Source organism: Ailuropoda melanoleuca, chromosome 10 (genome assembly GCF_002007445.2).
Source record: "Ailuropoda melanoleuca isolate Jingjing chromosome 10, ASM200744v2, whole genome shotgun sequence".
NCBI classification, from domain to species: domain Eukaryota; kingdom Metazoa; phylum Chordata; class Mammalia; order Carnivora; family Ursidae; genus Ailuropoda; species Ailuropoda melanoleuca.
The window spans coordinates 92984009-93009439 of record NC_048227.1 but is presented as its reverse complement, the minus strand read 5'-3'; the positions used below and the strand labels follow the sequence as shown (position 1 = coordinate 93009439).

At 43.2% G+C, this 25431-nt stretch overlaps 1 protein-coding gene across 7 annotated transcripts in view; it reads right to left on the bottom strand.

The window, feature by feature from the left end:
* The window catches only part of UST (uronyl 2-sulfotransferase), a 292373-nt gene extending 266948 nt beyond the window's left edge, over nt 1-25425 (bottom strand). For all 7 annotated transcript variants that reach the window (XM_002920514.4, XM_034669267.1, XM_034669270.1 and 4 more), the window contains exon 1: nt 24990-25425. In XM_002920514.4, the coding sequence (XP_002920560.1) occupies nt 24990-25236 (247 nt within the window). In that variant the 5' untranslated portion in view covers nt 25237-25425. The remainder of the gene's footprint in view (nt 1-24989) is intronic.
* Nucleotides 25426-25431: the final 6 nt, after the last annotated feature.

The window sequence follows — 25431 nt, the reverse complement described above, 5'->3', positions numbered from 1 at the left end:
AGGAGCTAAACAAACAAGGCTTCTGGTGAGCTAATGGCCCAAAGTCTGAGAGATAAAGATCGTGAATGCTGTTCATTTATTCATTAAATACAATCGTTATTAAGTGCTGGCAAGTGAGCCAAGCGTTGCATGTGGAGGATAAAATGACAGCAAAATCAGACACGGTTCCATCAGGCATGCATTTAGGGATCTGCTGAGAGCCCTCCCCCTTGTTTTACAAACAACTCTGACAAGTTCTGTAATTTGCTGTCGAGATTCACTGCCATTTAGAAGCAGCAAGTTAGGGACGTCCAGGTGGCTCAGTCGGTTAAGCATCTGCCTTCGGCTCATGTCATGAACCCAGTGTCCTGGGATCAAGTCCCCCATCAGACTCCTTGCTCAGCGGGAGCCTGCTTTTCCCTCTGCCTGCCATCCCCCTGCTTGTGCTCTCTCTCTGACAAATAAATAAAATTTAAAAAAAAAAAAAAGGAGCAACAAGTTAGCAGGGAGAGAAGAGCTGTCAGCTACCTGAGCGCAGGGAAAGGCACCAAAGACAAGCCAGGAGATGGCACAGCTACAAAACACACCCCAGAGTTTACAAAGCGAAGCCAAGTGAGGGCAGGTACAGCGAGCGCAGCTCCCACCTCGACCGCTCTAGGGCTCCGCTGAATCACTTCACATTGCCCACTCGATGCCTCAGCTATGCCTGCAAGCCATTAAAAAACAAATCAACCAGTGACTATAGTTCCATTTGAGCGAGAAAGAGGTATAAACGTGTTAGAGAGACTTCCAACAAAATGGTTAAAGAAAAGTGAGATTATGGTGGTTAAAAGCACAAACCTTTGCTTTCTGGAAAACATCATGACTTTGAACTCTTCCTTCCCTGGCATTCTAGATAACTAACGTTTTGCACTACTTTTTATTACAAGTCTGTCTCTCTGCCTCTTTTCAAAGTGCTCCACTCCAAATCTCGCTAAATTTGAAGGTTCACTTTAAAATGAACCACATGCAGAGGAGAATGAGATGATTCTGCACAAAACTGGTTGTCACAAGAAAACAGCTCCATTTCTATGTCCCTGAGATTCTGTTATATCACTGACCACACTCCCACCCTCAAAAATCCACCGCAAACACTTTTGCTGAAAAAGGCTTGAACACATTGGAAAATGTAAGCTAAGGGTAGTATTTTTCTTTTTTTAAATTTGGAACAAGATTCACTAAATGCCTGAATGCAAACCAGAAAGCACGCCTCTGCTGGAAAGCAACAGTGGAGGTCTGAAGATGTCACAACTGCTCTGGCGGGGAATGGCATCATGCTGGGGGTTAAAGATAAGATATATTGTTGTTGTTTGTTTCTTTGAGATGAGGTGAATTTGCCCTATTACTTTGGCCAAAAGAAACAAGAACAATTCTCTGAAATTCACATCTCCTTTAAAAATGCAGAAAAGAAAATATAAATAAACTTTTCGGCTCCAAGGTTCTCCAAGTTAAAAAAAGAGAGAGACAATTAAAGGAATATGTCTTGTTTTCCTGGAGTCCCAAGTATGAAATTCATATTCCATCAAGTGTAAATAATGAATTGTGACATCATCAAAATAGTTCCCATATCTGGGGTTCTTTTCCAATAAGGTTAAAACCATGGCCAACTCTCCTTCATGGCCACAGGCTGACAACAGACCAGTGCGTGGTCTGGAGTAAGACTGCTTCTGATAAAAATCCTGCGTCTCCACTTACCCCGCAAATTACGCAACATCTCTAAGCCTCAGCTTGTCCATCAGTAAAATGGAATTCTCATAACTCACGGGAATTTGTGAAGTTCAAATGAAATAAAGGACATAGCGACAGAGCTCAGAGTAGGCAATCAATTAACATTAGAATTTTTTTTTCACCAGACTCGAAGTGCTTTGAAGCCCCCTGGCACACAGTAGGGGTTCAATAAATATTTTTAAATAAATGAGTACATCAGTAAAATTTAAATTCGATAAAATTCCAATTTAATAGTATCTGTATTGCATTTTCCCTGCTAAGCACTCATATGAGACAAGATGCTGTGACGAATCAAAAAAGATGAGTGAGACATAGTCCCTGCTTTGCCATCAAAAAATTTACAAACATAATTGAAAGAAAGCACACAGCACATTTAAATAGCATCCAATAAAGTTTGGTGGAATCAAGTTAATGCCTATCGTCCTCCACCACCACCACCACCAAAATGAAACACGATTTTTACTGTGACAGTAAGAAAAAGAAATGATGTGCTATTTATACTCCTTGTGGCTTCTAAGAAACTGGCAACTAAAGTTTCTCTGAGCGAAGGGATGGGTGTGGGGGCTGGAAAGACTTGGAGAAGAGTTAAAATGTTCCAAATGAGATCTAAACAACCTCACAGATAGAAACTTGCATGGTTTAATTTTTTGTTTTTAACCTAGGGTGTAACTCAGAACAAAGACAGGTTGGGGAGGTGGGGTGAGGGGTACAGGAGAAGCAAGGAGGGATAGGGAAGATGAATGGAGGGATCTGGTTTTCCCTGCCCCCCTGGCAAACAGATGTGAAACCAGGACATATCTCCATGTGTAGCCAGGCTCTCAGTTCCTAAGACTTGGTAATAGCCTCTGTGTCCAGGACAGTTTCCTCCACAAGGAAACTTCTGAATACACCATAGGATTCATTTCCATGCATGGTGGTCAGCTATGTGCTTTCCAAACAGAATAAAGGACCACTCTCTTCTGTGATGGTTGTCAAGCTTTTATGCTCATAATTTCCTCCATAAGAATTCTGAAATTGCCCTAGCACACTTTAAGTTAACATCCAGAACTTTTCATATGTTTAAAAAAGCTGCAAGGGATATAATTTCCAGCAAGATACATATTAACATTTTTACATAAAACAATTACATCATTTTATACATATATCCAACAGAATACACACACACACACACGCAATAATACCTACCCCTATGAATATAAACATTTGCTTCCTATAAGGTTGGGACACATACGTGTGTGTGTGTGTGTGTGTGTGTGTGTGTGTGTGTGTGTGATGTACAGAGGGAGGTTCACAGTGAAATCACTGAAGCCTAAGCCTTCTTTAGAGCTGCATAAATAAACTTATTAGCAATAAACTCACTTGGTCACACGTCTTAGTACAATCTGCAAAGGTAAGCTGCTTAAGCAATTAGTTACGACCACTGTCTCTTTCCACTCTTAACTTCTCCTTCTTCATACACCCTCTCAAACTGGATGACATTTCACTGGTTGGGCATTTTTAACTCATAATTTTTTATCTTTTTTTCTTTAAAAAAAGCTCTCAAGTTTGTACAGTGTTCAAGCCGCACAAAAACTGGCAGAGAACAGTAAATACAAGATTGAGACACTAGTTACCTAGGTAGGGGGAGATCAAGAGAGAGTGGGAGAGAATAAGACAGGTATATTTAAGTCACTCTCAGTATTGAAAAATCCTTGTTAGAGGCGAGACCATTATGAAGGAAGGACGGGGAGGACAGGGAGGAGGGAGGAATTAACAGGCTTTTCTTCCATTCATTCATTCTCTAATAACTTGTATCTTCATTCCACTTCCCCCCTCCAAATTTTTGTTCTAACATAATACATTTTTATGTTTGAGAATATTTTTCATCATTCTACTCTCTTTTATATAATAAAAATATGTATGTAAATTGAAATTCATTTTTAAAATTTTTCTGTGACCATAATGCTCTTATAGGACAAAAAATATATTCTGAGCTGAGTTATTATTAAGATTACCTTTGCTCCACAATTGATCAAGATGACACAAAGATTTTTACAAATTCACAAATAATGATTAAAAAGCCCAAGTAAAACTTGATTGAAAATGCATCTATTCTATTCCTATTTTTCGTTTTAATAATATGAACACTGAGAAACTTCATTCACATAAATTAGTAGATGGGGATGGGAGAGTTCTATGCTAGTGACGTCCCTCACTTCTTTATAATGTCTCTCTAAATCCCACAGCAATCTGTTGATCACCTACAGGAAGAAATCACTTATTTCTTGCATAATTTGATTCCTTAAGAACTTGAACTCCTTTACTTTGGTTGAAGCCACCTGATTGACAGAGGATTTGTTACCTTCGCTAGTCATGCACTTTATCAACACCAGCCCTCTGCAGTCTTCCTTAAGCACCTGGCCGGGTTTGGTACCCAGAGCCACGTGATTCAGGCAAACCTCTCTGCAAAGTGGGCAAGTGGGGAGGGCCCGCAGGGTGAACTAGTGGAAGAGGAGAGCCAGCAAGGCAAGTTCTCAGGAAGCTCTATTAGAGAAAAGAATAACCGGGCAGCTAACAACGGAGAATTCGATTCTGACAATCCCTGCTCAATACCCCCTGGAAAGTCTTTGTGTGCACAGCACCCAAAGGTGTACAAAACCCTAGGCTAAGGTGCCACAGAATCCGACACCAGGCATTGGTGCAAATTCACCAATTTGCTCTCACATCTCTCCCTCCTATTGTCCTTCAAGAGGGAAAAAATAGAAAAATGTCTGTGTATGTCCTGTAAAAATAATTAAACAAAATGTCACCCAATGGAAAGGACTTGAATTCACTTTCCGGTGTACTAAAAAAATAGGAGGCTTTGGTGTTTCCATTTACATATGAAAAATAAATTAGACTCTTAATATGCAAATGGTCTTATTCCAAATATGGAAAAAATGACCATTTTCTAACTCATATTAACATAAGTGAAATTAAAAGATATGGAAATTATAATCGACATACTTTACAATTGATTTCATAATATCCTTTATTTTTGTCAAAGTTCCTCATACGTTTTTGTGAAATCATGTATCCAAGAGTGCCTAAAATATGGCAAGACGAATAAAAGTTTGCTGAATTGGACAATATTATTATTATTTCAAAAGCTACAAAAGAAAAGCCAGTAAAATGAACTCCATTCTCTCACTGACAATTGGAAGTATATTATATATTTAAAAAAAAAAAAAGTCCTTCAAGGGATCAGGTGTTAAAGCATTCAAAATATGTTTATTCAGAATTCTCTGAGAAAGATTCTGGCCCAGATCTCAGCTACCAGGTAAAGAATAATGCTGAGAGTCTGGGAGGGTCCCGTCCAAGGCTCGGCCCTCCGCCAAGCCAGAAGATCCAAGGCAGGCTGCCCTACAAGGGCAGGTGAATGAACCAGAACATTGCTCTGCGCAAACTCACTCACCCACACAATTTCTGCGCCTCAGCACTTAACATCATTCAACGGACTACTCTCCTGCTCCTGCCAAAAACAAGGCTGAAGAAATTGATACTTGAGAGAAACAATCAGGGCCATGGTCAATATCCATTGCTCTGTCTCTTCTCAGCACATAAACCTACTGAAAAGCAAGACACCTAAACTAAACAGACAAGACACCTAAACGGCTCAGCTTCCAAGGGAAATGCCATTGCTGACCTGTGATTTTATGTTATGCTTTTCACTTGCACAAAGGGCCGATGAATGGCACAGACTTGTGAAGAACAGGTCATTGGGGGGGGGGGGGGGAACCACTGCAGAAGATATTGTCCAATATAATACTCTTAAGATCAAATAAATTTCTCCTATAATTTGAAGATAAGAGAGGATTCCTATTCCCAATAAACAGGGGTGTTTCTTATACAGATAAAGATGACATGTCACATTTTATTCCCTTTTTGCCTTGACCCCCAGAAAATTCAGATACACATTTAATGTACAGCTACAAAAACTCTCTCACTCCAGGTACATCTTATAACTACCCTACTAAACATATATTACCGAATAAGTGCCAGCCCCTGGGCAAGTGTAGACAGGTTTGGGGCACAGAGCACCCCCTTGAGCTTTTTATCCTCCACCTCTTCCCTAAAATGATGTCCTGCAATACAAGTGGTCGATGGACTGCCTTACCCACCCACCACCATCAGCACAGTTCAATTTTTTTTGTGGCCTAAACCCCTTTCCTCCAGCTGTGTTTTAACAAGATTAGAGATTTTGAAACTGGTTTCTGGTTAAAAACAAGCACAAAAAAACTAGACCATTTTGCTTGAAACCTCCCAGAGCAGGTGGCCGCACAGGGAGGGCCACGTGTCTTCCAGCAGGGGCTGGAAGGGCTGAACTGCTTTATGAAAAGCTACATGCAAAAGGCAGATCAGGGCTCCTGAATGGCTCAGTGGGTTAGGCCTCTGCCTCAGGCACAGATGCTCAGCAGGGAGTCTGCTTCTCCCTCTGCCCCTCCCCCCCACTTGAGCACACTCTCTCTCTCTCTCTCTCAAATAAATAAATAAAATCTTTTTTTAAAAAAGGGAAAAAAGCAAGATCAACAGCCCCAGCATACAGGACTTAAGGCAAGACGTAAGTGGAGTCACTTCTGAACAATCTTCAATAAGGCCACAGAGAAAAAAAGCCCGCCGTACTCAGTGAACAATCATTTTTAAAACAGTGAGAAACAAGAGCCTAAATGCTAGTTTGATCTACAACGAAATGGCATAATCGAAGTTAAGGACATAAATGAAACATAAATTTAAGACACGGTAGAGCCTATCCTAATAAAAACGCAGTGGGGATTTTTCTTCCCATTTTAGTTAATCAGAGAAAATAAACCATCAGCTCGTAGAACGCTATCATAACAGGAAAACAGCGCCAAGGAGGCAAATCGACATGAATCTATTAGACTAAATAAATACCTGCAGGATAAGAATTAAGTTGACTTTCCTGTCAAACTTTCTTTATCAAGATTAAAACTACTTTGAAAGTTCTTGTTAAAGGAGTTAGAAAAATACTCCAGTGCTTTTGTTACAATCTGCTTCCATATGCATGGAATAAAGAAGACAAGATCCCTGGGGCCCAAGCAGACCTGGACCAGAGGCAGAACACCTCCTCTCCCCACCCCACCAGCTGAGCGACCCAGGGCCCTTCATGCATCTCTGGACTCAGGTTCCTCATCTGCAAAGTGAGCTGACCACCCACCACGTGGGAGAATAAAAAAGCAGGTGTGATAATACTTGGGCAAGTACTTTATGAACTTTAAAGGCTATTCAAATCTGAAGACCATTCCAGACAAATGATTAGACTCTTCCACGGCATTCTGTCTCCAGAATCTTCACGAATAACAAATCCGCTATCACCCTGCTGTCTAAAACTGTTCAGTGGTTCCCCCACTAAAGGTCAGTGCAACACGCAAGTGCCTTCACAATCTATCCTTTGCTCTTAGGAGCCTCCCTCGTAGCCAAACCCACTCCCTGTGGCCCTGCCACAATCTCTCACCAGCCACCCTGTACTGCTCTCGGAGTACCCACAGGTACCAGGATTTGCCACTGGCCTGCCCTTGCAAGTGCTGCGCCTTCTGTTTGGAATGTCCCTTTCCCAGATCTCTGCCCAGCAAACTCCTATTTACACTTCAACACCCAGTTCAAGTGTCACCTCTTTTATGGAGCCCCCTTGTAATTTAATTTTTCCCTCCCCTCTGCTCCATAAGCATGCGAATGAATCTCTATTAGCACAAATAGATGCATGAAAATGATGAATTTATATATACATCCATATCGGAGACTAGACTAGTAGCTCTTGGGAGAACATTCATGTCTCTAGCACACAAATTTTGAAAACACTATTGAAAAAATTAAAAACATCAAATGATCACAGGGTAAGTGTTTTTAGAACTTCTAATCATCAAACTATTCTTTGTAAGTTAAAAGTGAAATAGTCAAAGGTCTTAGGACATACCAAAAAAAAATCTTCATTTAGCCCTTTAGGAAAATAGGGAAAGAGTAAAAATATCCAGTAGGTTAAAATGTAATTTACATTATATTAGGAGGACTTCTTCCCACAGAAAACTGTGACAGAAAGAGCAGAACTATATACACAACAAATAACCCTGTGTGTGAAAGCCTCAAGGCAGAACTTTGGTGGGTTTGTTTGTTTGAAGTCACAACACACATACACACATCCCACAGTTAAGTAACATCCCTCCTGCTCCTACACTCCGGAGGGCCACCTGCTCTGGTTAGGCTTCTGCCTCGATAATTAACATGAGGATGTGTATTGGCAGATATTATAAATGCAAATTTTCATAGTATTCCAGGCAGCAGAGTACCAGATAGCATTCTCTTTATAATCTGATGGCTGTTGTTCTAGAACAGAAAGAGTCCCTCTAAAGTACCAATGGAGATTCAGAGAGGTTAAGTGAATTACCCAAGGTCACACAGCTGCACAGTGGCAATGCCAGGACTCAAACAGAGGACTTCTGATTTGAAGCCCAATGCTCTGTTACACCACACTGCCTCCTGAAATACTCAACATCCTGTTAAAGGCAAGTTCATAGTGGAAACATGATTTCCTGAAAAGAAAATGCAGCTCTGCTAGACCATATGGTTGGCCTTTAAATGTCCGTGTTTTCAAATTGTGATCCCTTGAGTTTTATAAACATTTAAAAGAATAACAACCCACGGGAACGAAATAACTTATTGTCATCTAGCTGCTTATAAAAATAGTGCTAACATGAATGCTGTCCCCATGACCAAGATGATGCAAAGGGCCGAGGGCTGGGAGAGCCAGGCTGTCCTTAAGGAGCTCCACCCTCAGCTTAATTTCTAGCCAAACTGAGAAGGGTGCATGTGGCTTCGGGAGGCTCATTTTTAGCTCTCAGTAAGAAACCCAGGAAGAATCCAAGAGGCTGAGACTTATAAATTTGCCCAATCCTGTAACCGAGCAACTCAACCAGGACAGGCAAGGAGAACGGCCGTGTCTGCCCAGCCAGAGTGCAAATAACTGCAATCCACAGACACACAAACAGTTACGTCCAGAAACGATCGCAGTGGCTGGGCAGCGGGGACCTGCGCTCAGAGGTACAGCTGGAAGAGGCAGCAGGAGCAGAGCCCCAGCCACTGGGTTCTAGTACTACAGAGAAGGACTGGATGGCCTCCGAATCCCTCCTGCTTCCAAAAGTGTGGGATTAGATGGCAAACGGGGGTTTCGAAGCCTCTAAAAAGCACTAAGGTCTAATCGGTTCATTTCAATGTTTGAAAAATTAATTTACCGTTCAAGAATGACAACATTCAAGTATGATGACTTTCTCCAGCTAGACTCGCAAAATCAGCAAGTTAATTTACATCAAAAAAAGTGCCAAAAGGGGTGAGAAAGTGAATGAAATAAGGAAACAACAAACAAACTAGAAGAAAATATACAGATACGTACTTGATACCAGGATATGAGGCCTTCCTAAATGTTGAACACTACATCAAAAACCAATGAAGTACTATATGTTGGCTAACTGGACATAATAAAAAAAAAAAAGCTAAAAAAACCCCAAAGCAAAGAAAAAATAATAAACAGAAGAAAGTTAATTAGTGCACAGGAAAAATAAAAGATACTGATTTAAAAAACCAAAGGGCAATGAAAAACCAGATTATTATTTACACAAATGGGGAAGGGTTAATACTCCCCATCCTGAAAGAACTCTTACAGTTGATAAGAGAAAGGAGAACGTTCACATCTAGAGGGAAAAAATGGAGAAGGGTAAATCACATTCCCCAAAGAAGTAATGCATCTTATAAACACAGTCAAATTATTCAATGTCACTAATACGCACGCAGATGGGAATTATAGCCAGAGAATTATCACTTTTCACCAATGGACTGGGTGAAGAGTTTTATGACATCAGATCCAGTACTTGTCAGGGAATGAGCAAAACAGGTTACAGGCTGCTGGTGAACTACACCACAAGCCACGGCAGTTTGCACAGAGTGATTCTAACACGGGCTCGCACTCTGATCCAGCAGTGCCAAGTCTAAGGATTTATCCCAGGGAAGTAGACAAGAGTGCGAAAGCTGAACGATATTCATCACAGCTGTATCTAGAATCTCAAAAAACTGGAAAGAGGCTAAATATGAAAAAGACCCTGCTAAAGGAATCACGGAACATTCACAAGATACTCTGCCACCATGAAAACCAACCTCATAGAAAAATGTGTGAAGGCGTGGAAGAGCCTTTGTGATACTGCACCGGGGAGGAAGGTGTAACCAAACCAAAGCAGTTGTGAGTAAAGCAATTAACATGCTTTCTCCTTTCTTCTTTGTGCCTTTCTGTTTTCCAGTTTCCTCCAATGAGCATGCATTAATGGTTTTAACTATTTCTTAAAATTGTGTTGTGAAAGCATGACACCAAGTCATTCTAGTTATTTGCTCTATTTGCATCCAATTATTTGCTCTGGCCTTAAAAAAAAAAAAATCCGTCACCGGATAAGAGGTATACTTGGCAATGAATTCTGATACTATGCCTCAACAACAAAATTCAAAACGGGGCAGGAATCTGCAACAACTATGAAGAAATTTCATACCCAAACCAGTTGTTTTATTTTCAATGCTTATTAACGAACTTGACATTAGGTCAAAATATGTACCTTCACGAACCTCCAAACAGCCTACATTTCAATACTGTGGATTACAAAGATTAAAAGAAAAAAAAAATAGCATTTTAAATTTGAATCATGCAGGTGTGTGATTCTTACTTAAGAAAAATCTAGTGTTTTAAATTCGAATAATCAAATTGGTGAATGAAAATTCAATTAAAAAGAAGCTTATAGGGGTGCCTGGCTCAGTCGGTGGGACACACTACTCGTGATATTTGGGCTGTTAGTTCGAGCCCCACGTTGGGTGTAGAGATTACTTAAAAATAAAATCTTTAAAAAAAGAATTTTATAAAATGTTTAAATGCACAGATCTTTAGTGGGCTGAGCTGTACCTTGACTCACGGGTCTGTTTACAAATATTAATTATGTCCTAGGAAAGCTGCAGTGTAGACCCTTGCTACTCAAAGTATGATCTTTCAACAGGATCGAGGGAGCATGCTGGACACCTGGGAGCTTCTTGGAAATGCAGAATCCCAGGCCCCACCCGCGATCTACTGACCCAGAATCTACAGTTTACCCAACTCCCAGGTGATCTGAAGGCCATTCAAGTTTGAGAAGAGCTGGTGTGGAGAAGCCAAAAGCTAAAGGGTTACGTCACAACCAAATAAACGATTTTAGATTAAGTGAAGCATCCCTTAATAGCACTGTAAGAGGACTTAATGCACACACCAAACTGCTGTGCCCTGTACCAGCCACAGTGATTCTCTACCTTGCTTGCATATTAAAATTACCCGGGAGCTTTTAACAAATACAGGTGTGCAGGCCCCACCCTGACCAAATGAATGAAAATCAGCATTTTCCAAAGCTCTCCGGGTAATTCTATCGTGCATCCAGACTTAAGAGCTTGAGACTGGCATAAACAGGGCCTTAACCAAAGAGATCATCAGCCTCACCACAGCCGGGCACAAATACTGCTGCTACTCTCCTCCGGTAGTTTCCCGCAGGCCCCTGTTCATCCCTCTCTGTGTGCGGCCTCAGTCCTTCTCCACCCCTCCAAGTAGAAGGCAGCCCGAGTGCCGTGTTATTAGTTCAGGCTACCTCCAGCACCCAGCACTTCACCAGAGTTGATGAACATCTGTGGAAGGAACAAGATGGAAGCAAGAGAGGGCCACTGCCACGTCGAAGGTGAAGGAGGGTAGGCATGGGAAAGCTACTGGAAAACACAGGTTCTCTGATCCCTTAAGGCTCAACGATATCAAACTTCCATGAAGTATAAGCCTGTGGGCGGGGGACCTGGGGGGCTCAGTGGGTGAAGCGTCTGCCTTCGGCTCAGGTCGTGATCCTGGGGTCCTGGGATGGAGCCCCGAGTTGGGCTCCCTGCTCAGCGGGGAGTCTGCTTCTCCTTCTGCTTCTACCCCTCTCCTCCCCGCTGCTTGTGCACTCTCTCACGCTCTTTCTCAAATAAATAAAATTAAAAAAAAAAAAGAAAAAAAAGCCTTGTGGGCAAGACTTACTCTGAAGTGAACAAAAGGTCACCTATCATTCCAACAAGGTGGCCAGGAAAAAAACCTGGACGAAGGGGCTGTTTTCAAACAGCAATGCATGATGCCATAAAAGAAATGAAACACAAAAATAGAAGCCCTCCTGGTAACCCAAGTAAGTTCTAGTAGGTCATCCCTCCAAGCTAGGGAGCACACTTACCAACACGCCTACACACACTCTCTGTGCCAGAGTTCAGGTCAGAAACAGAGTGGCACCACTGTGACCGTGAACATTTCACAACACAGGCACAGAGAACTCACGCACCTCTCCCCAGCCATAAGGAACAGGACAGCAAGGTGCAAGAATGCTTGAATCAAGTATTTTCCAAATGCATTTGAAAAGTTCATCATCAAACTACAAGCTTATGAGACTCAAATGTCATCACTAAATGGTAACTTTAGATATCCTTTGCCCAAGGGAAAAGGGCAATAAAAAGAGGTTATAGATCCTAACAAATCCTTCCTTCTCCCTCCCTTTAATTTCTGGAAACCTCTTCATTTCACAGCATGACTAGAAGAACATAACCACAAATACTTTAGACTCTGTAAGGCCTTGGATCTCTCCTGGGCAAGCAAACAAGAGCAGCCTTTGGAACTGGGAAAAGCCCCAGCAAAGAAAATAATACAGCCTCGCTCCTGTCATCTGCTAAGGCAAAATAAAGACGCTGCACCATTTGGTTTTTATATTTGCATCGCTTTCCAGAATCCTTCGCTCCATTTTTCACCTCGGTGTCCTGTGCAGCTCGTGAGAGGGACTCCTGTGAAACTGCCCCGGAGAGCACGCAGCGCGTCTCAGGAGTAACCAATGTGAACCTCACGACTGCTTCAACTGGCATCGTCCTCCGAGGTTATGTCAACACTCTTCTCTGGTTAGGTCTTCGGCACAGGAACTCCTCACTCGATCTGCTAAGAGAGGACCGCACCGCAGCCCCCAGGCCAGTCTGGCAAGACGGGAGATGCAAGCGTGCCCGCACCCCAGCTGTGCAGACACCTCACCTCCTTACTCAGCCCTGCCCTGACTTCCCTGCCAACTGTCACTTTCTGTTTCCTTCCCCAGCCTGGTAAAAATAACTTCCCCTTCAAGTGTCTAAATCTGTACATGATTTTACACACATTTTCTGGCACATCGTTGGATGAATTCTGACACGAAAGCAGAATGAAATCGCAAGAAATCTGCAATCATATTTCTGTAGAACTCCAACCAGATGAGTCAGTTTCACTTGTTTTCCCAGATATTGAGAAAATACTCCCAGGCAAGATGCTGCATTCTGAGCGGGCGACGTCAGTTCCTTCTGCCCTGCTTCTTACAGACTCAGCAAAGCGCCTGTGAGGGAGGGAGGCCGAGCGGGGCGCTATTGGGGGTTAACTGTCTGTGGTTCTGAGTGTGCAGAGGGGTGTCTCAGGGAGCAGACCACCCAACACAAATGTGGCACCAAACACTCGGCAAGCCTTCTGTGTTTAGGGCCTGAGTCAGGGCTCCCGAGAGCCGCCCCAGGCTCCACTCCCCTGTCATGATGACCCAACAGTGATGGATGTGGCGGTCATTCTCAGAAGAAGGTGGGTGAGAAGAGACACACTTCTGAGAGTGACTCCTCTCTGCAAAGCAGGCTCGTAAGCAGAGGGAACGGGAAGGCCAGTGAAGGGCCCCAGAGACAGAGGCAAGTGGTTCAGGTACTTGAGAGAATGAAAGCCATTTGGTTTTCTCACATGCGTACTGGCCAGGTGTGTTTCCTCTTCTATGAATTGCCTGCTAATATTCTTTGCTCATTTATCTCACGAATTATTTCTTGTTTATTGATTTATTGAACATTTAAATAGCTGCATATTAATCCCATTTCCTAGAGAAACATCTGTCCCCAGTCTGGGTCTTTTGCCTTGCTTACGGGGTGCCATTGTTCAGAAAGTTCTACTGTTATGGTCGTTTTTTTCCCTTTGCTGTTTGCTCTATGTCTGAAGGTGACTTCAGATGAGGAACTACTGGGATCTATGTCTATTTTTCTGGGCAATATTTATGTGGGCGGGGGGCATGACAGTCATCTTCATATCTTCAATCCTCTGAAAGATGATACAGTCCAATAGACTGTTCTGTGTACCTTCCAGAAGAACTAGCAGAAGCAGACAGAAGTAGCTCACCACCCTGTAAAGAACTCTCTCAGCCATCGGAGCTGTCCATGATGGAACGGGATGGCCAGTAGCAGACAGCTGGCAAGAGGGTGTGAGAACCTTCTTTGAACAACGGAGCTTTCTTATTCCTACTTGTTTTCCTTCTTTCTTCCTATCACATTGTTAGACACTGGATTCTGGAAAGATATGTCTTCCTCTGCTTTCCCTCTCTCTCTGCCTTCCTAGGGACATTCCGTTTCCCACAATTACTGGGAACAAGATTCTCCCATTATTGTCCAGAAAGGCTGTGGCAAATTGGTGATGTGGGGGGAGGGGTGCCAATTTTAATGAAGACAAAGCAACAAAACAACAAACAAAAAAAAACTATGATTAAGACTTTGAAAATAATGGCCTAAAAAGTTTTCGTGTATTCTACTTGCCTGAGTCACTTGACTCCTACAGTCTTTTAAATAAGCTTTCGGTGCCAAAGAGCCTTACAGTTTTAGTTGTTACACTTAAATGGCTTTTTATGTCTTTCAACACACGATTTTAAGAGTAGGCAAGACTTGGGGCACCTGGGTGGCTCAGTTGGTTAAGCGTCAGACTCTTGATTCTGGCTCAGGTCATGATCTCGGGGTCGTGAAAAACAATGGAGAATCATGGACCTGATCAAAGGTCTTCGTTTTAGAGGTAAAGAATCCTAAGCCTAAGAGGCTTATGTGACTTAAGAGCACTGACCACTGACTAGCTGGGAACCCTTCCAGAACCAGGTCCTGTACCCCTCGCAGCAACCCGCACGGTTTTGCTTCTGCTTCTCCAGCGGGAAGGCATTCACGTCAAACAGCCCTCGTGTCAAAGCAGGAAACTCTACGCCGGAATTGCAAGGTCATGGCTTTTCTAAACAAAATTTAACTTTCTATTAAATAATGTAAAATTGCCTTTGCTTTCAACTTCTCCAGGACACGAGTGACCAGATACCGCAGATAGGAACGGCCTGGGGCTCTCACAGGTGCCAGCACCCATCGAAGGCCGGGCAGGTCAAGGCGACAGGAAGAAGCGGAATATGCAAGTTCACCAGCCTCCAGGCGAAGACAGGATCCATGACTTGGGTCCGTTACTCTGGCCCCGACCTCCAATAGAAGGGAAGCAGGAACCAGAGAAAAGCAAGTGGCCGTCCTACGGGGCCTGGTAGTTCCATCTTAAGTGTGAGAAGTTCTCACAGCTGTCACAGTGTCTGCCTAGCATCCTGATTGCTTGAAAGGGCATGAGTGACAGACCCCTAGCCCTGTCCTTGAACAGCAGGCCATCCCAGAGTGTCAGCTTCACCATACTCTCTCTGCACAACTACTTTTATCTTACAAATATGGGGGTGGGGGGAGGAAGGTGTGGATAAATTCAAAACAGAGCAAAGCAGGTTGTGTGTAGAATGTGTTCTTTCAAGACTGTTTTCAGGAAGCAATGGAGAGAAGAAGCTGGAAGATTGGTGTGCAGATAATTAACGGGGCATATGACTGGAACTTGTCAGCTGTCGAAGAGCCCTCACCAATATGAGAGTGAGGGTGACGAGATAACCCACAAGAACACCAGTTTAGTACTTTCACAGTTCTTGGTTAGATTGGTGCTTTCGGTTGGAAGCCAAGCCAGGAGTGAGTCTGCACATTCCATGAGGATGTCTGTTTGCATGTGTGTGTGCCCCGTGCACGGATGTATTTGTGCCAGAAGAAAAGGGAGCCTGAGAGAAGCAAAGGACAAAGTGAGGAAATGGACATTTGTTGAATCTGAATGCCAGGCCCTGGGGTAGATAGTATCCTATAAAACAGGACTTATCAAGCCCATCATATATATCAAAACACCTGAGGTTCAGAGAAGTTGAGAAAATTGCCCAAGTTCTCCCAGCTGATTAAGCGGTGGCATAGTGATTCACATCAACATCCCTGCTCTAAAGCCTCTGTTCTTTCTAACGTCTGATGCTTCTGGTCTACAGGCCTTCCATGAATATTTGCTGAACGACTGAACAAAAGAATTTATGTGTTTCAGAATACTTCCATTTTTATTTTCATTAAGATGGTGAAAGTCATACTCACTGAGCTAGAAAAAAAAAAAATCAATGGCGTTTCCAGAAATGCAGTACAGTTAAATGTAAATAATTACTTAAACCACTCATCAGTGAGCGAACTAAGAATTGCTTAATCAAAGCCATGACTTACGGTGATTTTAATACCTTTCATCAAACAAGGGTCAATGGGTTTGTGCAGAGCCCTACTTTTATAGTTTCTCATTTTGCCCTTCTAGGTTTAAACCCATTTGCTCACTACTTCAAAAACCATGCCATCTTTTGGTCTAATCTCTTTAAAGACAAAAAAAGTCAGGCCAGAAATGGACTAGCTAATTTAACACAAATTGCTAGGAAAGGAAGACACCGGCTTAGAGAGAGAAATAAATGATCTGCAAACTCCCAAAACAGCGGATCAGGGTTTGGAAAAATGACAAGAAACAAGAAGTCTGCATTCTAGTCATATGCAGCCAAAGTTCTAGATTGATCTCAGTATTCTTAATTACGGGGGGGCTCTATAAATGTAATTCCAAATCTCCACAGGTCAGAGGTGGACAGTTTTCCCCATGTGCAGAGAAATCTGTACAGAATTATATGTCGTAGTGGCTTTCATATCTTTCCTTGGAACATATGCTTCAAACAGTCAGGGAGAAAAGAGACAGGAAGAGAGAGGCCGTAGACATCACCTGAGCTGAAGTCTTTCCTGACACTCCTCCCCACGTTTTCTACTTAAAATAGAGACCAAAGGAAGCAGGATGTGGAACCTTCGCAAAGAACAGTCCGCTCAGCAAATACATTCCATCAACAGATAATTCCTGAGAATTATCTGTGCAGAGCACCCAGGAGAGATGTCAGAGTAGAGATGGACAGTATTGGAGAAGCTTCTTCCTTTCAAGGAGCTGGCCCACAAACTGTCACAATACAGGGTAGACTATCACAACTTCAGAAATGATCATGAGCTAATTACAGGAGTTCAGAGATCATCGTTGGAATGTGAGCTTCCTAAATCATCAGTAGAGAGGCAATCGCAGAAGCACAGTCACATAACAAGACAAGAAAAATGAGCCAGGGGCTATCTTTGGGAAATTACAGACAACTGATAGAAACCCTGAGTCAGACCAAGAGGTATAGCATACCCTCAACACTCAACAGCTGTCTGGCTCCCAGGTCAATTTCAATAGGAAAGTGTTACAAATTATTCAAATTGAGCTGCTACCAAGCAGCATGGAATTGAACGTACCTATGTTAAAGCTTTTCATTTTGATAACACATATTTTTAAAACACACTAAAAATGTCTAACACTGTTAGAAAAACAAGTAATATTTCTTTCTAAAATTCATCTTAATTTACTAAAGAGAAACATATACATAATCCCATTCCTATATATTTGTCCTGTATGCTGTAGCACAATGTGAATAAAAAATGAATTGCATATGAATTCTAATTTTATGAGAAGGCTCAAGATCTTCTTGGTAGCCTTGTATTACCTTGTATAAGGAACATGATGTAACCAAAGGTTTTCCCCCCGCTGAGCTCATCAGCTCCATTCTAGTGACCAAATACAGGACAAAATACATCCATTGTACTATAATCTGCTGTTCAAAACTAGCTACACTCATATTTCACATATAAGTCACAGTAATCATTCTGACATCTATAAAATGGGTTACTGCTAGCTATCCATGAAGTTTCACACATGAGAACTAAATGCAGACAACCAAAATGTTTCCTATTCAAAGTGATCCATACTGCAAACAAGATCCCCAAGACTGTTTTGAAGAGAGCCTTGTTTCAGGTTGTTATGAATTTATTTAGAATGTACTATAAACCCAGACACTGTACGTAGCACTGTGGAAGTGACTAAAGTGTGAAACCAATCTGCCCCTTGAGAAGGTACACACCTATAATAGAGAACAACACGTAACAGTATTGTGTTTCAGCCAGTACCATCTTCTGCAACTTCAAAATAAATAGCAAAATTATATATCTGATAAGGGTCTAGTATCCAGAATATATAAAGAACCCTTCAAAATCAAAAACACAACCCAATTCAAAAATGGGCGAAGGGGGGCGCCTGAGTAGTAGGTCAGTTGAGCATCCGACTCTTGGCTTTGGCTCAGGTCATGACCTCAGGGTCTCCGGGCAGAGTCTGCTTGAGCTTCCCGCTCCCTCTCCCTCGTCTCCTCCCCTATGCACTCTCTCTCTAAAATAAATAAACAAATCTTAAAAAAAAAAATGGGCAAAGGATGTGAATACACATTTTTCCAAAGAAGACACACAAATGACCAATAAGCACATGAAAAGATGCTCAATATCACTCATCATTAGGGAAATGCAAAACAAAATCACAATAAAACACCATCTCACAATCATTAGGATGGCGATAATCAAAATAATGAAAAATAACAAGTGCTGATGAGGATGTAGAGAAACTGAAACTCTCATACATTGCTGGTGGGGCATACAATGGTGCAGCCCCTGTGAAAAACAGCTTGGCAGTTCCTCAATAAATTAAACATAGAATTACCATAGGACCTAGCAATCCGCTTCCAAGTATATACCCCAAGGAACAGAAAATTGGTCTTCAAACAAAAACTTGCCTGCAAAAGTTCATGGAAGCACTATGCACAATAGCCAAATGATAGAAACAACCCAAATGTCCATCAACACATGAATGGATAAATACAATGTGGTCTATCCTGTGGAATGTTATTCAGTCATTAAAAAGAATGAAGCAGGTATACATGCTATAAAATGAATGAACCATGACAACAATATGCCAAGTGAAAGAAGCCAGTCACAAAAGGCCACATATTGTATGGCTTCATTTCTAGGAGACGTTCAGAATAGACAAATCTACAGAGACAAAATGTAGATTAGAGTTGACTTAGGGCTGGGGAGATGGAGAACTAGGGAAGTGACAGCCAAAGGGTATGGGGTTTCTCTTTGTGCTGATGAAAATGCTCTAACAGCAACTATAGCAATGGTTGCATGTGTCTACGAATACATTAAAAACTACTGAAAACTATTAAACTATTAAAAACTTGAAATGTGCAAATTGTATGGTTTCTAAACCATATCTCAATAAAGCTTTTAAAAATTAAAAGCAATACCAAAATGGGCTTCATTTGGAATTTTCTTACCCCACAGCTGCAACATTTTTAAAAGTTTTTGGTGGAATATTCATGTTTTTGTCTCCATTTCTAATAAATGAAAGGGTTAACGGCGATCACTGCTTAAAGCTGAATTTCTATAACAAAAATCAATACAGGTAAGACAACATTTATTTGTGGTCAAGTCTTAACATCTTTCAAAACAAAAATGAAAGCAGAAACAGCAAGTGATAACTTCTCACAATTCAAGCAGCTACGCTCTGTTAAATAAGACGCCCTTCCATTGTCCATCACTGCTCCCCGTTAGGACAGCTGCAGGGCAAGCTAGAGTGTCTGCCCCTGTGCTTCCCTCAGGGGAAGCAAAAGATACTATTTCTTCTGGAACCCAACAAGCTTGACCACTTTCCTTCTGGTTTCTCAAATACAAAGCCAACTAGTGTTTTAAACCTGGATTGATGACAGGGAATTTGAGGAAAGACAGTATCCAGATAATACATATTTATACGTACTTTTAAACAATTCATACTGAGACTAGTCTACATCAAAAATAGTTTACAAAGCAGAATGCTTTGCACCATTCATGCCATGTGTTTACAGAACAGGCTGCCATAGCTGAATTCCATTTTCTGTCCTTCCTCTAATACAGAGCTACTGTGTCCCCAGCCAACCCTATAAGACACATTTGCAGCTATGAACAAGAATGCCATTTTCTTTTTATGTCAACGATTTCTATTGATCACATCATATTTAATGCATTCATTTCCTAGATTGCTGTCTGGAGCACTATATTTAAACCATGCCTGATGTGCAGAAGAAAAATTAAATTTGACTTTTGAGGTTTAAAGAAATGATTCTGTAACAGATCTGGATCTCTTTTTTCACATTTTCCTTTAAATTCATTTAAACCTGGAAAATTTCAAATTCAATAAAGTTCCATCTCTTTCTCCCTCATTTTTTGACTCGGAATTGCCATGCTCTATATAATATATACAAAGATGGGCAATTCCGAAAACTGAAATAGAAGTATTGTATCCTCATTTAAAGTAGTATAATTTAAAAAATGGAAAGGAAAGCATGTCAATTTGAGATCGACCTGGCAAATTTAGTTCCCATAAAGGCTAAATCACATATCCAAGGCTTGATGATAAATCATTAGAGTTTGCCAGTTGTATAAGATGTGCAGTAAGCCATCTGGCTTTATTCAGTTTACATCAGGGTAATGAATATTATTCCAAGTTTCTGATATTTCCACAGCTCATAAGTAATGAGACTACTGGCAGAGGCTGTATCATAACCTAATTTCTGGGGGAGATTTTACTTGATTTTTATTTGTTTTCCATAGCAAATCAAAGCTGGATGCCACTTCAAAAAAGCAAAGAATTTCACTGAATTGGAAAAACAATGGTCCCCAAGCTTAAGGATAGCCATTTGCCAAACGCATGCACTTTACCCCGCTGTACGCTCCTGTTCTTCCTCGACCCGTTTCAAGGAGGAAAAAATCAAGACCACAGTTATTCCTGCATAATCCACCCTGCTCTCAATTTATTTTGCTTTTTTCATATCTGTTGCTGCAGAAAGTACCTTTAAGGAGAACAGACTTTGCTCATTCCCAAACAAACTAGAAAAGACCTGTTTGACCCAGCTTCTGTGGGAAGAGAAAGCATCATTATTGCTTTCTTTCCTCACTATTCCTTCTGGTTGCCAGCTCCACCCCATTCCACACATCTCCTAACCTCAGAAAGTCTAAAGCCAGCTGGAGCTGCAGCTGTTGGCGGGTCCTTCCCTTGAAACAATTGGGCTTGAGCAGCAAAGCAGATGCATTTTTAAAAGTTGAACTGTAAAAGATGAAACCATGTACATCACCTTTAAATACTTTCTGAATCTCCTCTCTCATCTCCTTTCTTTCACTCAACTATATAGGAGACTTCCTGAAAGTAAAGTTTTACCCTGGAATGATGGTTCTCAAACTTCAGTCTGCCTCAGAGTCACCTGAAAAGACTTGCTAAAATACAGATTGCTGGGTCCTGGGCCCAGACTCTTTCATTCAGTTGGGTCTGGAATGAGCCCTGAGAATCTGCATCTGTAACAAGTTTCCAGGTGATGCTGATGCAGGTCTAGGGACCACACACTGAAAACTACCAGCCTGAACAAAGAACAAATTGCTAAAGGAAGACAGGAGGATCAAGAGTTTAATATTCTAATTGACATCACCTCCAGGTGTGTGGCACTGGGAGCGCTGAGCTCGCTGGTACAGGGAGATTAATACAGGAAGGTGGAGTTAAGAACAGACCAGCTGCTTGACTTATTTCCCTTCTCCACTGGCCCCTTAAGATACTCAGAATTAAAGGATCAAAGAAAGTGAAATTATGCAAATACATATGATTATTTTTAGCCAGTCAGCTCTTTAGATTCCCCTTGCATCTTGGCTGCTCTTAGAGTTATGCAATAGGTGCTTAAATCAGACAGATTTGGGTTCAAGTCCTGCCTTCCTTGCTGTGGGTCCTCAGCAAGTCAGTGAATCTCTGTGTTCTCATTTCTCCCACATCAAATATGGGAACAACAATCGAAGCTCCCCGTAATATTGCTATGTGGATACAATTTCATTCTGCACGTGCATTTACCAGAACATACACAATGAATGTTAGCTTTTGTCATGAATGGTCCTATCTCCTGGCTTTACTGTGAGAATATTCAATATGTTAAATATCATAAGACCTATTTGATACAATAGGTTCAGTTATTACTGCCATAAATATCAAGTAGCTACTATGTATAGATGTATAATATTATATAAGTATATTAAAATAAGTTCCTGTCAAGATATTTTTTTGCTATAAATATTATTTTGATTTGGAAAATTTTGACTTTACATGAACTTATGTTTAAGAAAAATACTTGTCTCCAAAATTGGCTAACTTAGGAAATTGAGAGGATATGTTTACTAACCACAAATTTTGTTTTGACAGACACTAAAATAATAGAATGAAGGAAACAAGGGGTAAGTATTCTGCAGATAACTTGGCCTTATATTATTAAGGGTATATTTTAGACCCTCTTAAAGACCACAAGCGCACTTTTCCCAAAAATCATTATATTTATGTAACAAAACAACAGGGAACAAATTTGGCCAAGGTATCCTATTTTCAGTTCACAGTGATGTCATTTTTTTTCACCCATCATGTCAGTCAGAAACTTAACGATGAGGGGCGCCTGGGTGGCACAGCGGTTAAGCGTCTGCCTTCGGCTCAGGGCGTGATCCCCGGCGTTATGGGATCGAGCCCCACATCAGGCTCCTCTGCTATGAGCCTGCTTCTTCCTCTCCTGCTCCCCCTGCTTGTGTTCCCTCTCTCGCTGGCTGTCTCTATCCTGTCAAATAAATAAATGAAATCTTAAAAAAAAAAAAAAAGGAAACTTAACGATGAGTTAGTAACAGAAGCAATGTTCGACCCATCAGTTCTTCCCAGTTCCCTGAGTGAATTCACCCTTCCACCAACTGAGCCCCCAAATTTATCAGGCCTTATTTTTTTNTAAATGAAATCTTAAAAAAAAAAAAAAAAAGAAAAAAAAAGAAACTTAACGATGAGTTAGTAACAGAAGCAATGTTCGACCCATCAGTTCTTCCCAGTTCCCTGAGTTGAATTCACCCTTCCACCAACTGAGCCCCCAAATTTATCAGGCCTTATTTTTTGAAATATAGGATGTAAGTATTCAATTCTGGGAATAACACACTTTTGGCTCAATTTTCAAAAGGTTAACATGTTAGCACAGTTTCTTGATTTTACCCCCAGTATGGCCTTTGTTCTTTCCTCCTCTCAGTCCCCCCACCCCCAAGAAAGGATCAGAAACACAACATTTCAAGAGCTGGATGGAGGTCTGAGAATAACCTATTCCAGCCCCTAACTTTACTAATGAAAACGCTGAGGCCCAGGAAGTTTGAGTGCCCTGCCTAAAGCCAAGTGCACAGATATCCTCATTCCCCATTCACTATGCTTTCCCTGCCCCGTTGCCCTCCACATTTTGCTTAAGAGGAATTTCAACAAAGAATTCCTTATCAGATTTTACAGACCCCTGGGCTTCAAAAACACTTCCCAATGCCAGTTAACAGTGAGATGTTGTTAACTATTAAAAAAAGAAAGAAAGAAAAAGGGAGAAAAGTTAGCTTCGTAGCACTAGCAGGTGTCTCAGAATCTATGAAGCTATGGAGACTCCAATATACAGAACTCAGGGAGAGAAGAGATTTGACTCCCTAATAAAAGTGCATATTNATAAAAGTGTATATTATCCCAAATCCTCTAAGAAACTAGATGCTAAGGATTGAACTCTGGAAATCTGCTTGGACAATATTTTCTTTTAATTTTCCCTAAACCATCTTACAAAAACCACAGTTCGCCAAAGTTTCTACTTTAATGGTAGCACACCTTTTAAAATCTGAGCTTCTCTACATGGAAAGAGCATTATTTCATCTGCGTTTATATTTCAAAACGCTCCGACTCATTTATCACTTTCCTGGGGTGTTTTTTTTTTTTTTTCTTTTTTTCCTTCGAAAACGACCTATCTAGACCTGTGGCTTCTGCGACTGGGGGACTTCTGAGGTGAGGTGCGGCAGCTTCCAGCCGGCTGGAGTCTTTTGGCCCGATACGGTCCAGCGCTTCGGAGGCTTCCCTTTGCGCACCCACTCGCGTCAGGCAGATGCCAGATGTTTGCCCGGTGGCTCCGGTTCATCACCTTGGACCTTTGCAAGAAGCTGGCGCCTCCCCAGCCTCTCCCCTCCGCCCCCGCAGAACCTCTTCTGGCCACGACGTGTGGGAGATTTGCAGCCTTCCTTAGCCCGGGCGAGCGCCAGCAGCGGCCCGGGGACCTGGGCGTGCGCTAGCCCAGCTCTGGCACCGCCCTCCCGGCGCCCGCACCGAGCTGCGGGTCACGCCCTCTCCCTGCAGCGGCTCTTCTCTCCGTGCAACCCCTTCCTCACCTCTGCTGAAAAAATAGGAGTCCTCGCTTCTAAGAAACCAAGCACAAGGCCCCCCCCCCCAAAAAAGTTCNACCGAGCTGCGGGTCACGCCCTCTCCCTGCAGCCGCTCTTCTCTCCGTGCAACCCCTTCCTCACCTCTGCTGAAAAAATAGGAGTCCTCGCTTCTAAGAAACCAAGCACAAGCCCCCCCTCCCCTCCAAAAAGTTATAACTTGAGATACACGCAGCGCAGAGATCTTCGGGTCAAAGCAGGCGACACTGCCAGCCAGGCTGACCCGCGCCCTCGGACAGCCCCAGACCCCCGCGGGCAGCCGCTCCCCACGTCCCTCTCGCTGTGGCCGAAGGACAAGCCAGCCCAGGGTCAGCACGGAGCCCGAAAACTGCCCCTGGGTCACTGAGCCGGCGAGCACCGGCTGCGGAGGGGGACTCACGGGGCAAAACGTGCAGAACCGAGCTGAGCGAGGAGCGAACTCCACCCCCCGCGCGACCCGGAGTGCTCACGAGACAGAGGACTACGGTCACTGATAACACCACGGGGGGTGGGGGGGTGTCCCTTCCCCTCGTCGCTCCCCACACCCCCGGGCCAGAAAACACACAATCGTACGCACCCACAAACACACACGCCTGCACTCCGCCCCGGACGGGGAGGCAGAGGCGGGGAAGGTATGCGGTGCCCCGCCCGGGGTACCTGCCCCCCACGCCAACCCGGCAGCGCCTCCGCCTCGGGGCAGACGGACAGACACGCGGGAGGAAGCCAGCACCCGGGCGTCCCACCTAGGGAGCCTCGGGGCGCCGGGGGGCGGTCGCAGCGCCACAAGTCCCCGGCGCGCCCCTCTCCCCCCGCACAAGTTCGCGCGGCCCGCGCCGCCCTCGCCCGCCCCCCCTCCTTACCCAAATACTGCCGCAGGTCGAGCAGGAAGCGAGGGGGTCCCCCGCTGAGCTGATAGAAGAGGGAGCCCAGGCAGAAGACCAGCAGGGTGGCCATGCAGAAGCCGTAGTCCCGGAGGGAGAAGCGCAGGAAAGGCAGCAGGGAGACCCGGCGCTTCCAGCTGCCCAGGCCGGGAGGGGCGCCCCCCAGAGGGGCCCCATGGGGCCAGGGATCCGCGCCGCCGCCGGGATGCTGCTGCTTCTTCTTCATCGCCTGCTCCGCCGCCTCGCACAGCCTGCCCGTGCCAGGAAAAGGTCACCCATCCGCCTGCGAGGAGAGCCCGGCCGGCCGGCTGCACATGGGCAGGGCAGGGCCGCGCGGAGGGCAGCCCGGGTGGGGGCGGGGAGGGGCCGAAGTTGCCGGGCTCAGGAGACTTTCCTCGGCATGGTCCCCGCCGCCGCGGCC